Below are 12,642 nucleotides of genomic sequence, written 5' to 3' on the forward strand. Positions count from 1 at the left end.
ACTGGGAATATACAGACGGCAATTAAATGATCTACCCTCCATCGTCTTCAAGTGTCGGAGGTTAATTTGACCAAAAAAAGGCTCAAAAAGCTCTGGAGTCAGCAACATCGTATTTCACACACATCCTTCAAGCGCACGGTCGGTCCTGAGTCATGCTAGCGACTCGGGCCAATCCACTCCGGACGCACGGGGCCTTTTTTAATCTACAGCTAGCGAGTAATGGAGCATCGGCGATGCATCATTTTCTCGCCCGCTGCTTAGAATATCCGGATATTTTAAAACATCCTCCCTGTTTTTTCTCTTCAAACATTTGTTGCAAACCCCCTATTCACATGTTGGCCAAGAAGGACAATCAACCCAAGAGGCACCGGGGTTTCAACAGCTGCAGAGCAACAACTAATACACAGCTGACTAGCTAACCGTCCCTCATGCATCATGCACCTAAAGGTTCTGGAAACTTTAGTACGGAGTACAGAAAACATGTAGGCTTCTAGCTGGTCATAATAGCTTTGATCACCAATAATGCCCTCGATAAATGAAAGCTTACCTAACTAAATAACTTGACTACGCCACAGAAACTAACTAGTTAGAATAAGTCTAAGCTCAAATACAAAAAAGATGGACATGCATACGAAGTACCCGCTAAAAAGAAACCAAAAAACCAAAAAAAAAAACCTCGAATCATCAGTTTCACCTCCCAAGTGAAATTTTCTACATATGACAAGAGATAACACAGAAAATCGGAATGTACGGAGTATAGCGATAGCCAAGTGATCTGTGAACAGCGGACGAAAACTTGTTGTGATACATCGTCTTTTACTCTGCCTATGAGGCAACTATAGGGGCTGTCTCGAAATGAGCTCTATTGTAAGGAAGTAGCGAGAAACGGCGTGAAAAGAAACATGAGCCTAGTACGGAGTACAGACTCGAAAAGTCCGCCGAAAATCGTCATTAGAGACGCTGCATTTAAGACTGCAACGTCAGGGATCGAAAGTGCCTTGCTTGCATTTCGATATGGAGGCAGGAGAATCATAAAATTTAGATATGCCTGTTTCCTGCCGCGATATCTAACTAACCCAGGGGGAACACCATCAGGCCTTATCGTATTATCAGGGGTTTTAAGCATGAACGGGGACGGGCGGGATCAGAGCCGGTGCCGTTGAGATCGTAATATGGAGGGTCCATCGGCAAGGGCTGCTTCTGCCGAAAAACGGACTCTATACGAGCCGCAGTAATCATAATTCTTATCCCTGCGCATCCAGATAGTGGATCTGCTATGGCTGTGAAAAGGCAGCAGCAGCTTCACTGGTATCCACGGAGTTTTATGCATGGTGTACGGAGTACAGAATTCTTCGTCGAGACTCACATTTTCCAAAAATACCTGGTTCTGGAGCATCGGAAATGGTATTTTAAATTACCCGTGTACTTCGTATAGTTCATAGTTTCTTTGACATGGACTATCAGTTGGTTTTTCACTCAGGAGGGAGCATTTCGCACTCGAACCAGTCCTTCTGTTCCCAGGTCTTGCATGGGGGCTAAGGGGTGAAGGCCAAAGTAAGAGCCTCAAAGCTAGTAGGCACGGGCCCCAGATAGATTTGTCGCATTAGTCGTTCATAGCTCGCTTCTTGAGTGAAAGTCTTTGGTGCCTTTTTCACCCGTGGTTAGTTCAGAATAGTCGAAGGCACTCCAACCAGAAAGACACCGTCTAACAGGCACAATGAAAAACTGACTCTGATTTGCTAAGGTCCGCCAAACCTACGAATTGGGTTCCCAAGTGCTGTAACAAGCAACAGGGCACAATCCAAGGCCATCGGAGCAGGCTTCAGAATAAAAAGAAGAGCCCTAGACAGATTTGCGCCTGGGTATACCCTAAAAGTCATACATCCTGAAGTTCCTACTTGCTACTTGCAGTCCTTACTTTCTTGAAACAGGCAAACTCTCCGCGTGTTCGTTCTCTCAAGCGTTTGAGCACACCCCGCATCTCCCCGAGCTCGGCTTGAAGTTTTGCTCTAGCTTCATTATTTGTTCTTCGATCTAGCTCAAGATATATTTGGCTTTGAACCAGGCCTGCGGCATCAGTGGCGTATTGAGACATGGTTTGCGCAATAAACTCCGTATCAAGAGTGGCTTGCATCAGAGCGGGAAGGGAGTATTTAGGACGCGACATGAAGCCTTCAAGGAGCGATTTGGATATTTGGGTAAGGAGCTCCGCCAGGATTGTGTGTGTTAGCGTGTGTGTAGGAGACGAAGGGGACATTGGGGACGATGTGGCGGTTGTATGCCCAGGTAAAGTGGTGGAAACCTCTGTGTGCACCATTACAAGGGTGAGCATGGTGGTGTAGACATATGGTCGAAGTTGATCTGGCCGACTTGTTGATGGAACCCAGTCTGGGGACGAAATTCCGTTAATAATCGTCGAGTGTAATGAGTCGACTACGCTGCGAGTGTATGATTGGAATAAACGGTTGTCAATTTGTCCAAGCACGTCCTGAATGGTTTTCGATTCCTCAGTCAGCTTGACGGCAAAAGCACTTTCAAAGCTTGTAACTAGCTGGGGAACATAATCGGTGCGAAGAGCCCGGAGGTTCGAGAGTGTCAAAAGCATGCGCACATTCTATAAATTACGTTAAAAAAACTCGAAAGACTAGATGTCAAGGATAGAGAGCATACCCTGTTCTTGGAATCTATTCCACCGTAGACAAATACCGATGCTGGCATATCAGGGCTGCCTCCTGAAGTTGAGGGCCCGACTAGGACCCATTCGTCATCCCCCTCGACAACCACGGGCCGTTCAGCATTCTCAACAAGCCCACTCAATGCCTTGTACACGCTCGTCACGAACTGCGAACGAACCATCTGTAGAAGTTTGGCTGGGGGGGGAGAAACAACATCCATAGAGCCGGGCTTTGTCATTGCCTCCGAAATATAGAGTATCTTTTGCATTCCAGAAAGAACGGCGCTTTCAAATGATGTGAAATGTCCAGGCATCTTAGTTAACGCCCTCCGCTCCGGGTCTCTCGTCCAGTCCTCAAGATATTTGCAATGCTCAGCGTCACTGTTCCAGGCTGCACACGTAGCCCGCACGCACCGTTCTCTAGCACAGCTGACAAGCAGTTTCAGTTGATCATGCGTAGTACTTCCTCCCGATATTGGGCTCAAGTCAGCCATCTCACTTGCCGCAGTTCCAATGAGAACCAAAAAGTGACTTAGATAATGGGTTCCACTAAGTGAATTTGCATATGGCGGCCAGAATGCGAATTCTTCCCATGCTTCTCCCATTTTTGATACAGGTGGTGGGATATCATTTGGGTCGAGAACGAACCTAGGTCTGGTAGGCGTTAAGCCTCCCATAGGGGTTGTTGGCGAGGGAATGGATAGACTTGATAAGTCTTTTGGTGGTGGCTCAGCAAAAAGTACTATAATATGAGCCCGGATACGATTTACAAGCTCAACTATGCCCTTATTTAGGTCATTGACGCTTTCTGCCGATAGACGATGATGTTTTCGACTCTCTCCTTCAAAACCTGCGGGAAGAAGCTTTTGCTTGCTTCCATTAATAAATGACTGTGCAGTGTCCCAGAACTCGATTGTATCGCCAAGGAGGCCGCCTTGTATTGAGGCCAGTTTTTTAAGAAAGGTATGCACACATTCCCAGAATTCTAGTACTGACTCGCTATCAAGCGGCTCAGAATGATTCACTGCTGCTTCTCGAGTTGGAAGACGTAAATACGGCGCAGCATTCTGGGGACTTGGCTTCTCTTTGCAAGCCAGGCGACGGCGTAATATCTCAATTTCAGCTTTGCTACGTTCGCAAAAGGTGGTTATTCTTGTCTTTAAAAAGTCATACCGACTTAGGAGCCAAACCCAAACAGGGTTGTCGTCGACTCCGAGTTCCAGAAGAGTCGCTATGAAGTCCATATACTCCTCATCATCCCCAGTAGCAGAAAGTGCCGATGCTGTTGATTGAGTGTTACTCAGACGGCGCCACAAGTCACGTTTAAATGATTGTATTTGTCTCTCAACATCCATCCACATTCTACCAGTGACAAGAATGGTGTGGACCTGATCATCAGTCAAGGGTTTCTGGCTCGACATGGTGCGGTCTACGAGAAGCCTCGCATCATTCGCGTATCTTCGAGCAATTGTGTATTTCTCAACAATGGTGTCGTAGTCGCGCTGCTTAATGCAACGTTGTAGGCTAGTGCCAATTTCGTAGATTCCCCACTGCTTTTCAACAGCATCTAGAACCAACTTCAAATCTTCCTCACGCTGCCTGCCATTAAGCGCCTCTCCCCACAATTCTTCTGCAACATCCACGGCCTCGGATAACGGCTCGTGTATCTCTTTAAATCCATATTCATTGTCTTCCGTTATGGCATTAGGACGGCTTGTTCCAAGATCGGTGCCAATGCGTCTTTGAGAAAGAGAACGTTGTGGTGTAGCTTCCCTATCAGCATTATGATCGCCCATTTCTTCGTATACATTATCAATAGCAGCTTTGACTCGCACAAACTTCTCGAAGTTCGATTCCACCAATGCTTTCAGCGACGCTGACTCTCGGTCGATTGAATCCGTAAGGAAATTCAATCCCTGCAGTAAGGATTGTGCAGAAGCCGAGCGCTGTGTTTGAGTGAGGAATAGTGACGGAGAAAAAGAAGTCGAGGATAAGAATAATCGGCCTAGACGGGGGTCTTGTTCGACTGCTAGGCCTTGTTGCCGCAGTAGCTCCCCTGTGCTTTGAGCACTTCCAAGGGGATCTGGCTCGTCACGATAATTCGAGGCCTCTGACCTACCAAACACTGGCCTTTTGCTTTTCCCAAACCCTCTATAATTATCCTGAGAGGCCTCGTCTCCAGACCCATCACTCACATCCAAATGAATAGGCCACTCTTCTGGGTAGGCGCTAGGCAAATTGTAGTGACGGGCAACGTCTTTCGAGGCTTCCATTGCTGGAAAGTTTCACAACGCAATCAGGTCAAGCACCGGGCCATCGCTCTGGAAAGTTGGCCGCTATTGACGCGGGCACTTGTGATGTTGTGCTAGCTATCAAACAAGGCAAACAGCACTGATTCCGCCGAAAGCCAATGGATTACATAATCTCCTTCTTGTCCTCAATCGTAGCTTTTTCTCCAATTTACCCGCCGCTTCGAGGAGGCTACTAAATTCCCGCAATATTATTGCGTACTGCTTGGATTCATATACCTTTTTGTATAGAGGGGGCCGGCAAAATGTTTTCGGGCCGTTATCTCACATCTTCTCTGCGCCAATGCTCACGACGAGCCGCATTTTTTCCTGGAGTGAGCCCAAGTCCTATCCGAAGCTACTTACGGCCTCTAACACAACATCTCAGAACTCACAGATTCGATGTTATGCTGTCCCCGCAGCTGATAAGATTGCCAAGTTCCCCGGCACAAAAGGATCCGATGTATGTGTCCCTCTACGAAACATTGAATTAAATTTCCTCTTTCTTCATGGCTATATGCGGAAGGCGTCGGCGAACGGAGAATTAAGTACAATCTAGGGTAAATACACCGTGACTTTGATTGAAGGAGATGGAATTGGACCGGAGATATCACAATCTGTGAAAGATATCTTCAGCGCTGCGAATGTGAGAGCCCCGTCTATCGAAGCATTCCCAGTACTCACACCCAATAGGTTCCTATTAAGTGGGAGCCCGTCGATGTCACTCCAATTTTGAAAAATGGCAAAACCACTATCCCAGATGAGGCTATTAATAGCGTTAAAAAGAACTATGTTGCCTTGAAAGGACCTCTTGCTGTACGCATCCTTATCCACTTGCTCAAATGCCCGACTCATACTCTCACTAGACACCTATCGGCAAAGGCCATGTCTCTTTGAACCTGACGCTACGAAGAACATTCAACCTTTTCGCGAACGTGCGCCCTTGCCGCTCTATTGCTGGCTTCAAAACTCCGTACGATAATGTGAACACTGTCCTCATCCGTGAGAATACCGAAGGTGAATACTCTGGCATTGAGCACGTTGTTGTGGATGGCGTTGTTCAAAGTATTAAGCTCATTACGAGGGAGGCATCTGAGCGTGTCCTTCGATTTGCTTTTCAATATGCCCAAGAAGTAGGCAAGCCAAAAGTTCGGGCCGTTCACAAGGCTACCATTATGAAAATGTCAGACGGCCTCTTCCTACGGACCGCAAAAGAAATATCAAAGGAGTTTCCAGACATCGAGTTCGATGCCGAACTTCTCGATAACACCTGTTTAAAAATGGTGACGGACCCACTCCCTTACAATGACAAGGTTCTTGTGATGCCCAACCTTTATGGAGATATTTTGTCAGATATGTGTGCAGGTCTTATCGGTGGTCTTGGACTAACACCTTCGGGCAATATTGGAAATGAGTGTTCTATTTTTGAGGCTGTCCACGGATCTGCGCCTGATATCGCTGGCAAGGCATTGGCAAATCCCACTGCTCTGTTACTTAGCAGCATGATGATGCTTCGACATATGGGTCTCAACGAACATGCGAATAAGATAGAAAATGCTATTTTCGCGACCTTGGCAGAAGGAAAGGTAGAGTGCAATGATGCTACACTGGAATTTTGCTTCCTATGCTAACCTGTCTGTGGTAGATGCTTACCGGTGACCTGGGCGGCAAAGCCAAAACCCATGAGTATGCTAATGCAATTATCAAACAATTTTAGATGTTCTTTGCACTGCGCATTTACACCAGACTCCATACTCCAATATCATCCGTCGATTTGCTTTGTGGTTCATTGAAAACAAAAAGATAGACGGTGGCTTTTTTTAACGAAGACTTTCCTGGTTGGCTTTGACCTTCCACACGCCATAATTTATTTGCTGGCGCGATTTGGATTGCACTATTTCGTGTTCAATGTACGATTGTATATAAATAAACTATACGAATTTCTGTGATGTCACATACGACGTGCACGAACGCTTTGCGAGAAAGACTCTTGACTGCGTAGTAATCGTTTCAATATGCGGGACCAAATTCGTTTCGCCAAACGCATTTTGGTAGCGCATGCGGACATTTTATCATTTTCTTCGTCCCCGTCTTGTAGGTGGTCGTCCACGTTTTGCCTTGCCACGGGTAGTTTGTGTTCGAGTCGACTTTGCAACAGGCGAATCGATAGCGACGGAGGGATCACGCTGGCCTGTATCACCTCCGTCGTTATTGTCAATATCACCAGCCATAGTCTCGTCGTTGGTACTCGTTTTATCAATCGTTTCTATTTCGGTTTGTAGTTTTGATGATCGTGTACCGATGGGCCGACCACGACCACGGCCTCTACGTCTGCCACCGCGCGATGGAGCAGGTGATGGTCGTGGTTCTGTAAGGATGAATTCTAGTTTTTAGAAGGCGAAATAAAAGGTAATGAAGCATTGCGATAAAAAAGAAGACGCACCATCAGGGCTGACAATAGTACTTCCTCTTCGAGACGGTGCAGGAAGGCTAGGAGGCGACGGGGAGCCATCCGGTGCCAACCGCCTTTCAAACATCATATCACCATATTCCTCGGCTTCGAGGGAGAATGGGCAGTATGGGTCGCCCTGTGTATCATTTTCTTCAGACCCGTCCGTTGCAAATGGGTCTTCCTAAATCGCAACACACTCAGTAGCTTGCTAATTGGGAGAAGAGGTTCGCAATTTGCACCCACTCTTTCATCAAGCGCAGGGAGATTGTACAAAGCTCCCAATTTCTTCCATATCCCTGGTATTCGAGTGTGGTCATCCGTCGCATATCCTTGGCTCTTCATGTGTTCGGAAATAGCTAGCATACGGAAGTGCTTATGCATTCCTGATAATAATGAGAAGTCAAATACATAAAAATGGCAGCATTCTCTTTATAGACGAACCTACTGGCTTCCATCGAATTATTCCTTTTAGCAAAGACGTTTCCTGATCGTCAGTCCATGGATCAGTAACAATCAAGTCGAGGTCTGTTTCCGCTGCCTTCGAGGCTGTCGGGGTTATCTCCGATTGAGATGTTATGGAGGGGGCTTGGGATGAGAGCTTTGCCTTCTTCCTTGGAGGCATGGTGCTTGATGGTATTCAGGGTGCGGATTAATCCTGAGCTTGATGTCTAGGTATTTCGTCAGCGAACATCTGGGTCCCCACAAATGGGTCTGTGCATAAGCTAATCTTTATGCGGACTAGTCCCAGAAACGCGACTTAGCCTTCAACGCGGCTTGATTGTACAGAGTACCATGCATCAGATGGTGCCGATGTCAAAGAAGCTTGCTGTATACGGAGTGGCTGTTTTGGTATCTAGAATGGCAACAGTTGAGTTTTGTGCTGTAACTGGCCCTGCGTTTGCCGATTTGCTCACTAGGAACGAGGCGGAGGCATGGATGTTCGGCAAACAGACGACCCCTTTACAGTCGAAATCCCCAGGGAGTCGGCGTTCTTCAAAATCCAGCCCTTGAAGCCACTGGAACAATTCTCTTGGAACGATAATTTTCCAGGTAACGTTATAATTAACCATTGACCTTTGCACCATGCTAATAATCATATCTCCGACTCAGACCTAGCTCATGGCGTTTTTAGAGAACAGTCCCGCATTTTTATCCAAGATGAAACCAACATATTTCCCTTGAATATTTTTGGTGTAGAATCGCCATATACTTTGGGCTCGACTCCGGATCCGTCTTCACCGACTCGAGCCAACGAGGGCCAAGACGACTGTGTGGACAAGTCGAGTGAGACCGATGACATCTGGGAACTAAATAGGATCTCTAAAGCTGCCACGGACTCTCGGTTTCTCAGGTCTTGGGATACCTTTCCCCACCATAAGCCTCATACACTTTACCCAACCTACCTCAGTGAAGCTGGATCAGCTGGCTTCGATGCCGCCTTGGTCTTCCAGGCTAGCCAAACTGGCCTTGAAGACTCAGGACGAGCAGTTCAGACTGACATCTTCATACTTTCCCTCTTCCAACTAGGCTTGGGGTGGAGCACTGTATTTTTCCAATTTAATGAACAAGCGCGAAAATTCGAGAAGTCAATGAAAGATGTACGAATATCCGGAATAAGCCTGACATCCTTAGATGCATTCATCGAAGAACTTTTAGTCTGTGGGTCTCAAGTGCGTCACATTAGAAAGTTCCTGGCGTCAACACCTGAACGAGCCGGCCTATCCCCCGCTCTGGCTAATTTTTCACACGTTGTTTATGTCCTGCTATATGGTCTTGAAAATCACCTTTTCGAACGGTGGCAATGCGGCCCGTCATTACTTGAAACGCAAATACTTTTTAGGCGCTCACAATGCTTAATCAGATGCCTTACTGATATAATCGAAACCGTGAAAGACTCGGTGGTGGAGAGCGATGTGATTTCGGCCGTTCTCCTGAGATGTGAGCATCTCTCGCATGAATTTCTCTGGTTGACAGATATTTTACACGAAATTCTCGTTGTCACTGCTGGAACTTGGCTTTCTAGGACTGCAAAGTTAATTGGCTTGCCTACACCAGGAGTGACCTGCTCTGATAGAACACATTCCCAAGATTCCCCATTCCACATTGAGAGCGGAGCCGCCTTGATGGAGGCGGGGACTGTTTCTAATTTGACATCTGGAGTTGTTAGCTACGAGCAGACTGAAATTATTTCAGAATGCGCTAAAAGTCTTTGTTTTCTCAGAACCTTCCACCCCGATCATCCACTTGCAAGAAAAATGGGCCTGCAAAGTTCTACTCGTATATCACTAGAATGTGCCTTTACGTGGGACGATATGGATCGGATTCAGGATAAGGCCAATGCCTATGAGGCGAGCCTCCGTGTGGACATATTGAAGTATAGCCATGGGAGGGAATACTCCACTCAAAATTTACCGGACCTAGTCAGACCCCCTCGCAAGGATGAGGCGAAAGACTCAACGATCAATAAGATCTTTCAATTAAGCGATTTAAAGTTTGGGGCTTGTGAATCCAAGCTCGACGGCAAAGACTCGGCCTCTTCCTGCAAGCTGTACCATCTCGTTTCAAATAGTCCGTGCGTTGATGCCAGGAAAGGGTTGGGTGTCGAACTGCCATTAGGGCCGCCTCTTCTATCAGCCCTAGGCCTATCCTTCATACCCATTCTATCCGCACAAACCAGACTTATCAATTTTTCCTGCCTTCATCTGCTTTTCAAAAAACACAAACTCAAAATGCATCTACGACTACTGTGGCGCTTTCAGCTAGTTGGGGATGGTGCGTTTCTATCCAGACTATCCACAACCCTGTTCGACCCTAATATGCAAAGTGGTGAGCGAAAAGCTGGTGTTGCGCGTGGCGGAACGAATACTGGCCTTCGTCTTGGTAACAGAGATACTTGGCCTCCAGCTAGCTCAGAGCTCCGTTTGGTACTAATGGGGATGCTGGCTGAATGCCATGCTGAGTATTTGGGCACTAATTCAGAAAGGTCCGAGACGCTTAAAGTAAATAAAGATTTACCAGGTGGGCTCAGCTTTTCGATTCGCGATCTCTCCGATGACGAGCTCGTCAAATGCAAGGATCCAAATTCTCTCGAGGCACTCGATTTCCTTTGCCTTCAGTATACTACACCCCCTGCACTAAAAGATGCCATCACGCTACGAAGCTTAAGAAAATATGATCGCATATTTAAGCATCTACTAAGGCTAGTACGACTCTTAGCAACAGTACGTAGTCTTATACGAAGCTCTCGAGGCCGCCCCTTAAGAAGCGCAATGCCCCATGAGCAAAAGTTTTCCTACGAGGCATTTCATTTTGTCCAAGCTGTTAGCGAATATTGTTTCCACATTTGCGTTAGCGAAGCCTGGCATAGGTTCGAAAAGACGCTTTCAAAAATTGACAAGTGCATTGATGACGGGGATATTGATGGAACGATTGATCATGCAAAAAGTGTTCACAGACTTAGAGACTACCATGAAGATGTTCTGGAACAGATTCTGTTTGCAATGTTGCTGAGCAAGAAGCATGAACAGGCAAATGCTTCGTTGGAGGGAATTTTCGGCACAATACTCTCCTTCGCACAGCACTTGAAACCAGATAATGACAATGCAAGGCTACTCCGTTCATCTGGCCGGTCAACCCAGGAATTATTTGTCCTATTCAGAAGACAGGTAAAAGGATTTGTTCGATTTTTAAAAAGTATCGGGCGTGTCCAGTCAATCCGAAGAAAAGCAAGATACGACGATTTGGAAACATGGGGAGCTGGTCAGACTGATGCTAGTACGAATAGCATTTTTGATCATTTGTTGCTGAAACTTGATATGACTGAATTCTACTAGCATGGGCATATGAGAACTGAATTTATAATTATAAGAGGGACAGAAATATAAAATTTGCTCTCAGTGGGCTGAATAAAGCAATATTTGGGCTACTCTTTTCTAGGCTAATGGTTCTGTACCATAAAGCATATCGGCCAGCATCACTCAGCCTATGGTCGTAGCTGCGATTCGAACGTACCGCCTATCGATCTGCTGGAAAATGAACAAATTACGACGGAGGATTAAGGAGTATTGAGTTAAATAGCCGGCAGTCGCCCATAATGGTTCTTGACTGTTATTCTGACCTTAGAGCATCGAATTTCAGAGATGTGAGAAGAATATGCAATGCGATGTAAATGTGCTATTAGTTGTCCGTAACTATCCTTTTCACTTTCTCAAGAAGAACTTTGCTCTGGCGACCGAGTCTCTGCTTTCCGAACTGATCAGGCCTCTTTGCTTTTATCATTGCGTGGCGTTCTTTTTCCTTTGCTTCTCGTAATCGTCTCTTAGCCTCAAGTTCCTTTTTTCTGAGCTCAGCGACTCTCATTTCCTTGGTAAAGGGCATGGGCTTAGGCCTACGTTCCCTTCGTCGTGGCCTTTCTCGCAAGGTCCTTTGGTCCTTTTGCAGGACAGCAGATTTGTCTTCTTCGGGTGAGTCTAGCATTGCCTGGCGATCAGGATGCAGTTCTAACGACGCTTCTGGAGCTGGCACTTCGCGCAACATTTTTTGACTCGCCTCAAGCGTAGGTTCGGCATCATATACTGATTTTGTTTGCGGAGTAAGGTTCTCTTGAGCTTTTATTTTCGCATAGGACTTTTTTACTTTTGCTTTATGGATGAGATCCGCTTTGATCTTCTGCACTGTAGATTTGTCAGAGATCGTTAGTCAATGTTGCACATTTTGATGGTAGTCGGCCTACCTTTTCTCCTATATGTCCCGTCAGGCAGGTTTGCGGGGCCAACGGAGAACCCTTTTCTCTTCTTTTGTAGACTCTTCTCCACGTCATCGGCGTCGTCGCGCGGCCTTTTCGGCGCCATCTTGCCAAACTCTGATCTCGGCAGTAAAATGGTTTTCGTGAATCGGATTGCGCGGCTATATTTCGCTCACGCCAGCAAGGATGCGATTGGTGATCAAAACCGTTAGAGATGACGAGGAAGGGTAAAAAGGCGTTTCGGGCGCCGCTAGGGATCCTGGGTTGGTTCGACGTCTCTACGTTGAAAACCGGATGCAACGGACGATGGGCCGATGCGGGCAGTGCCGAGAGATTAAACCACTGGCAGCCCTGGAATGTCGGATGCGACAGCTTCTTTGCGTACTTATGTAGCTTCGGCTGGGGGGATGAAAACCTTCGAGGCTCGCCGTAGCTCGTAATAAGTTAGTAACTAACTACGGAGGAGTGGGCGGGATCATGCTTG

General features: G+C 46.7%; 5 protein-coding genes across 5 annotated transcripts; 2 read left to right on the forward strand and 3 right to left on the reverse strand.

Moving 5' to 3' along the window:
- Positions 1–1,894: 1,894 nt before the first annotated feature.
- Positions 1,895–4,947, reverse strand: SEC5 (Exocyst complex component S5; the record flags this gene model as incomplete). The annotated part of the gene is made up of 2 exons (XM_049253228.1): positions 1,895–2,614; positions 2,671–4,947. The coding sequence occupies 2 exons, from the start codon at positions 4,945–4,947 to the stop codon at positions 1,895–1,897; spliced, it is 2,997 nt and encodes a 998-aa protein (XP_049107823.1).
- A 319-nt stretch (positions 4,948–5,266) lies between these two features.
- On the forward strand, positions 5,267–6,679 carry IDH2 (NAD-dependent isocitrate dehydrogenase; the record flags this gene model as incomplete). Its single annotated transcript, XM_049253229.1, has 5 exons — positions 5,267–5,425; positions 5,522–5,608; positions 5,656–5,778; positions 5,829–6,548; positions 6,608–6,679. 5 exons carry the CDS (start codon positions 5,267–5,269, stop codon positions 6,677–6,679), a joined length of 1,161 nt encoding a protein of 386 aa, XP_049107824.1.
- A 355-nt stretch (positions 6,680–7,034) lies between these two features.
- On the reverse strand, positions 7,035–8,036 carry LOZ57_004185 (uncharacterized protein; the record flags this gene model as incomplete). The annotated part of the gene is made up of 4 exons (XM_049253230.1): positions 7,035–7,345; positions 7,406–7,595; positions 7,658–7,797; positions 7,856–8,036. 4 exons carry the CDS (start codon positions 8,034–8,036, stop codon positions 7,035–7,037), a joined length of 822 nt encoding a protein of 273 aa, XP_049107825.1.
- Positions 8,037–8,346: 310 nt separating this feature from the next.
- On the forward strand, positions 8,347–11,247 carry LOZ57_004186 (uncharacterized protein; the record flags this gene model as incomplete). The annotated part of the gene is made up of 2 exons (XM_049253231.1): positions 8,347–8,464; positions 8,525–11,247. 2 exons carry the CDS (start codon positions 8,347–8,349, stop codon positions 11,245–11,247), a joined length of 2,841 nt encoding a protein of 946 aa, XP_049107826.1.
- A 343-nt stretch (positions 11,248–11,590) lies between these two features.
- Positions 11,591–12,264, reverse strand: LOZ57_004187 (uncharacterized protein; the record flags this gene model as incomplete). The annotated part of the gene is made up of 2 exons (XM_049253232.1): positions 11,591–12,087; positions 12,147–12,264. 2 exons carry the CDS (start codon positions 12,262–12,264, stop codon positions 11,591–11,593), a joined length of 615 nt encoding a protein of 204 aa, XP_049107827.1.
- Between the last annotated feature and the right edge of the window lie 378 nt (positions 12,265–12,642).

This window comes from Ophidiomyces ophidiicola (assembly GCF_022830035.1).
Source record: "Ophidiomyces ophidiicola strain CBS 122913 chromosome Unknown scaffold_16, whole genome shotgun sequence".
NCBI lineage: Eukaryota > Fungi > Ascomycota > Eurotiomycetes > Onygenales > Onygenaceae > Ophidiomyces > Ophidiomyces ophidiicola.